A 6,223-nucleotide genomic window follows, 5' to 3' on the forward strand; every position below is an offset into this window, starting at 1 on the left:
CAGGCCTCTGGTAGAGGACCCGAGCTCAGAGGATGAAGGAGACCACCCGCGGAGGGTGAGAAGGGAATTTTTTATATATGTTTTTCTTTTATCATTATTTACATCAATAGTTAAAAAAAAACAATTACTGAGAGAAATAAACATATATGCAGTGGTGACATTTGTGCAAAATAATTTGTTTATGAAGTTGAAACAGATCTAAGTAGAGAGTCACAGTTCAGTGGCAGTACATGAGCATTTCTAAAAAGATTACATTATTAAACAAAAATTTGAGGTGGACATTCCAAAGACTCAAATTATATATTTTTTGTATGTAAAGAGGCATTTGAAAAAAAGGTTTCAACCACAACATCCAAGAAAGTTCCTGACCTCAGGATTAATCTGTAATCCAGGTTCTGCACTTTAGCATTTTAGTTAACTATAAAGTTCTTTTCAGATTATGTGGTTGTGACAGTTTCATTATGTTATCTATTTAATGTCCAACACCAAAAATGAACAGCAGTCTTATAAATGGTTGCCTCTTTCGGAGCTGTATAATGAAATAAATCCTTATTGCAGATTTGAAATGACAAAACAGAAAGTTGCATTTAACAACTCACACTGGACTTTCGTTGGAGTTTTATGAATAATTATTCAAACTTTAAGCAGAAATTATGACTTGCATTAATATTAAATTAAGCTTTTACCTTAACTCCATTGTCAAACTAGAGGATTGTAAAGTGAAATCTGATTTTCTCTCTAAGGTCTTTAACACATAAAAACTTATTTTGTGTAGACAAGTTTTTTTTTTATTTACCAATTAAATGGACCAAATAATGACAAAAGTGATTTTAACATCATCGCCAATTATGCACCAAAGCCTTTTTTTCCCCCCCTAACTTAATTTGTTTTTGTCTAAACTCAAAATAAAATGCATCACAGAAAAAGTATTTATAAGGCGTTTAAATTTTATGTATTGAGTAAAAGTGGGAACTGATGGGCTGGTAAGTGGCAAATTTTGAGCATAGCTAAATTGACTTCATAACTACTATTGTTCTTAATAATTCAATGATATTCTTGCACTATATAATGCTCTTTATTCATCAGTGTCTGGGCTGGAAGAAGGGCAGAGAAAAAAGGGGAAGACATGCAGCAAATGGTCAAGGAGCAGGAATTGTGCTGGGGGCCACTGCATATGGTGGACCTGCTCAGCCACAGAGCCATCCTGACTTCAACTATCTCAGGCTGATGTTAGGATTATGCATGTATTAGCTTTCAAAACAGTAAAAAACACACAACAGCCAAAAATATGTCAACACACATTTTAATAATGCATTAAGATGTAAAAAGTAGAAAAACAAAACAAAACAACAACAACAAAAAAAGCAAGACTTGACGTCCTCAGGATAAAACAAACGATTCTGGACAGGCCAGATGATACGCAGAGAAGTCAGTTATCAGTAACTCAATTTTGCTAATACAACAAATGACCAACCATACAGATGGCAATAAACACCAGACAGTTATATGCTTTCAAAACAATATAATATTTAATTGACAGGAGAAAATTGTCACATAAAATTAGGACTTAGGTAACATAGCGATGCTTCACATGAGAAAACAGACAGATTTACTCACTAAGACACTTACTATAAATGTATTTAACCATAAGTATAATAAAATATATTTTCCTTCATTTATGATGAAATTAAAAAGGTAGTAACATGGAGTTCAAAGTAAAGATCAAAAAAGCAATATAACTGAAGATAAAAGTGACCAAGAGTAAGGAACACGTAGAACAAAAGATACACAAATGAAATGAAATAAAACAGGAATAAATCTAAAGTAAAATGACTAAAATTCAACTAAACGTCGGGCTGAAAGGCTACAATAATTATCTCAGTCTCATATGCCCTGACGTCTACAGGAAGGTGAGGAATGTAGAAAAAAAAACAAACAAAAACAAATCAAAAAGCCTCATAGTGAGTTTTAGGTACTAAAACCAGTACTACTTCTAAAAACATGAACACAAATCTCCACCTGGTTAAACACTAAACAAACCCTTCTACATTCTCCATTTACATTTACTTACCAGCACATACATAAACTCTTATATGTGTGTGTGTTTATCTGAATGTAAGCGGCTGCTATGAAGCTCAGGCTTGAGCCGACTGTGAAAAGCGGATCATGTGGTGAGGAGATGGATGGCTCCGAGCCCACTGCTGTCTTCCCTAATTGTAAAATATTAGTTACATTAGTCTCTGGCCTGTGATTAATGGAACTTATTTGGAGGTTGCCCTCTCTCGGACCTCCCCTCTCCTTCTGGCAGGGGGGGGGGAGACAAGGTGGGATGGTGAGTAAGGTAACAGAGACAGAGAGAGGGGGACGCAAGCAGGGTAACAAGCAGCTAATGTGGACATAAGGCCTTTTGGCTTCTTATAAACTCAGTTTATGAGAGGCTGCAGACTTGTTCCCACTGTCTATATGCAATCACAAAGTATTTAACAAGACTGAGGAAAATCTGCTCGGTTTATTAAGTTACACCACATGTGTGAAACCCGAGAACGTGAGATGAAAGTGACGTGCCAGACCCAAATCACAGAATCAAAAGTGTTTATATTTCCCCCAAATTTTAAATTTTAATTTTGTCATTTCCAACAATAGAGGCTTGTGGAGGTTGACGTTAGTCAGGTGGCCTGCAGATTGCTCTCCACCCGAGTTTTCTCCTACTGTTGTCCAAACAGTTTCCACACAAACTCCTCTATGCCACCCCGATAACATTCAGACGTGTCAGACCTCATCCTCTCTTTGACTACTGTGTGGAAATGTGTGTGTGTGTGTGTGTGTGTCCTTTACGGCCATCAGGTTATTATACACCGACAGATGGGGCATTACCTTTTATTGCTCGCACCTTCTGTGAGTTTTCCCACTTTTCCCCCCCAAAAACACCTTTTTTATGTAGATGTGAAAGTGAGTGTTCAGCCGCGTGCAGCTGTCTCCCCTCCGATGAGGAGCATGATAGAGAGGAAGAGGCGAGGGTGGGGGTGAAAGGGCTGAGACAGCCCTCAGTTTTTGGGAAGTGAAGTCAAATGACATCAGCACATAATGGTTTACTGTAACCATGAATCACAGAAGAAAAAAAAACACACTGCAGTGTGAGACAGAGGGGAACAGAGAAAGTCGTTATGTGAGGTAACATCTCAAAAATAGCACTGCGGTGAACAAGGACACTTGGCTGTCTAGGTAGAAAGGTAAATGAGTCAGCTGGCTGCGTTTTTGTTTTGATCTCAGCTGCACCTTCAGGCTTCAGTGTCATACAGGTTTCTGCTGAGGCCACAGTCAATACTGGAAGCTATTAACGGTATGCGTTGTTGTTTGTATCTTAAGGGTACATGGTGTGCTGCGTCATGTAGCTTCACTTTTGTTTGCTGCGAAACTATGTAGCAGGCACTAAGGAGGTGGACAGACAGGAAGTTTTGGCATGCATTTCTGCCCAGCTGCAGACGTCTGTCATTCCTCAGCTCAACACTTGTGTGCATGTTTATTTATCTGTGTGTGTGTGTGTGTGTGTGTGTGTGTAGGTGCATGTGTGTGCGTGTGTGTGTGTGTGTGTGTGTGTGTGTGTGTGTGTGTGTGTGCGTGGATATGTGTGTACTTTTACTCGGAGCAGGAAATGTGAGCGAAAACATGCCTTAGAGTTTCATTGTATGCTAATTTTCAATTTAATTTGTCCTTCACTTAGTTAAGATGTTTGTTTTTTGTTTTTTTTACTGTAAATACCTGAAAAGGTGCCATTTCCCTGTTGCTTGTTCTGCCAACTTGTTATTGTCACCTCAGTAGGAAGACATTTCATGGATATTCTTGGCAGATATAAAAAAAACCCTCCCGTTTCCTTGTGTGCCATGTTTTCCTACTTCCTTTTCCACCTGATTCACAGTGGACTAAAACAATATGTTTTTTGTTAAAGCAATTTGTCTTTGTTCAAAAACAAAGATACTTTATGTGGTTGATTGCATACATCCTTCAAATTAGTGACACGTGTTGTTTTGCTTAATGATTGATTGGATCACACTCCCCCCATCCCATGCTTTCTATTCTCATCACAGTACCACGTCAAAATGTTCATTGATATCCACATAAATACAGACTGTGGAAGAACCGCAGTGACGGTTCTGTTGGACTCCAGAGCTTCATTTGTCCCAACAAGATCTAGAGAAACCGATCTAGAGAAATCCAATAAAAGTACTTGTGTTAGTTTATAAATTGCTGAATCGCTTAGCACCAAAGTACAATATAATTCTGTTGTATCAACCTTCCAGAGTCCAGTCTTCTGGTTCAAGTCTACTCTGCGTCCACAGAACCAGAACCAAACATGGAGAACAGCATTCGGGTTTTTTTTTTTTTTTTTTGTATCACCAATCTGGAACAAACTCCCAGATTGGTGGGAGTTTGTTCCACCAATCTCAAGGCTAAAAAACACCACCTGCTTAGAGTTGTCTTTGATTAATAACTAGAACAATGGTCAATATATTTGATTTATATTTGATTAGTATTATTCTGGGTGATTTTGATGGTTAGATTTTACAAAATGTAATGTTTGTTGCCTTTTTCATAACTGATGATTAAAAACTGAGTAATGCAGCATTAACATTAGACTCTTTCATAGCAGCTATAGCTTAAATCTAGTCACTCCAAATTCTGCAGACATGTTTAACCAGAAGAAAACTACAACCAAAGATTTATAATTTACTTGAAGAGTAAATTCAACCTCAATAAAAATGTAGCTGCCACACGTTTTAAATTAATTTTGGGCGACGCAGAGACATTGACTTGCTTTTGGACAGCCAACAGCGAGTCTGGAGGAGCTGCAGAGATCCACTGCTCAGGTTGATCATTTCTAGCCGTGAAAAGATGCAATCTGTGTATACAGACCGCACGGTAAGCTCATGGAAGATGGGATGAAATCAAAATGGAAATTTTTGGCAAAATTGACAAAAAACTAACACTGCCCACAATCCTGAACATGGCGTCAGCATTTTTGCTGTGAGGATGCTTTTTTTCCAAGAGGGAATGTGAAGCCAATTAAGAGTTTATGCAAATGGGCACTGAGCTAAATGCAGCGATGTGCAAGAAGAAAGTGAGGAGGGGCTTCACTTTTCACTAGGACAGGGGCAATAAACATAAAGTCAGCGCTACGTTGGAATGGCTTTATTTAATGGATAACCATGTTTAAAACTAAAGCATCTTAAACATTTCAGTTTTTTTTGCATAAAATGTATAGAACCATGTTCCTTATGCTCAACAATTATACACAACTTTGTGTTGGTTTACTGCATAGAGTTTGAATAAATGAAGTTTATGGTTAGCATAACAAAATGTATACTAGTTCAAAGTGTAAATATTTTTGCAAGGCACTGTAAGCTGTTAGTTACTGAAATGCTGAACAATAAAAGGTCATTTTTTTTTGTACTAATGTGTCTTTTTTTGTTTTCTCCGTGCTCCTTCTCCTTGTTTCCAGCTCGGAAGCCGTTCCAGTGCAGGTACTGCCCCTACAGTGCCTCCCAGAAAGGAAACCTGAAGACCCACGTCCTCTGCGTTCACCGCAAGCCCTTTGACAACAGCCTGTACCCCGACCGCCGCCTACGACGCTCGCACACGCCCCAGGCCCCCTCCAGATTGTCTCTGGGAGTCACAGGAGATGGTCGTGCGTCAGGGAGGGACCACATCAGTGTGACATCGCTGTGTGGGACTTGATGCTGCCATAGCAACCCGAAGATACAGACAGACACGATAACTGTTTTAGCCTCACCTTGAAAGGGTTAAGATGATTGAGATTGTTATAAAAAAAATGTTAATGACCAACCTTGATGTACATTCCAGTGTTTACTTGAAGAGCCACAGTACGTATTTATCTGTAGCAAAAAAAGCTGCCTATAATAATAAAGTCCATTGTGATGTGAAAGTGTAGCGAATGTACTCGGTGCTGTTTATTTTCTCCAAAGTGTCCACATGATTTGCTCGTGTTTATATGAATCTATCGGTCCAACACTTGCCTGACACTAAGGGTGTATCGCTGCAGCCCAGAGCTCTTGTTCTTTCATCCAGTAAATACCCCTTGTTGCATTTTTTTTTTTTTTTTGTAAATATCATTTGATTTCCCTTCCAGTCCACAAGTCTTGTCTATCTGTCAGGATGGTGCCAGATGTTCGGCCTTTAATCGCAGCAGATGTAATGAAGTAGAATG

The 6,223-nt window shown here is 38.7% G+C and overlaps 1 protein-coding gene across 1 annotated transcript in view; it reads left to right on the forward strand.

Annotated features, from left to right (window-relative positions):
- Nucleotides 1–5,946, forward strand: part of LOC103144381 (zinc finger protein 536-like) — a gene marked incomplete at its 5' end in the record, with an annotated part of 21,253 nt that extends 15,307 nt beyond the window's left edge. Inside the window, one exon of the mRNA XM_007561334.2 lies at nucleotides 5,498–5,946. Within this exon, the coding sequence (XP_007561396.2) occupies nucleotides 5,498–5,733 (236 nt within the window). The remainder of the gene's footprint in view (nucleotides 1–5,497) is intronic.
- Between the last annotated feature and the right edge of the window lie 277 nt (nucleotides 5,947–6,223).

The sequence above is a fragment of the Poecilia formosa genome, unplaced genomic scaffold, assembly GCF_000485575.1.
Source record: "Poecilia formosa unplaced genomic scaffold, Poecilia_formosa-5.1.2 Scaffold125, whole genome shotgun sequence".
NCBI lineage: Eukaryota > Metazoa > Chordata > Actinopteri > Cyprinodontiformes > Poeciliidae > Poecilia > Poecilia formosa.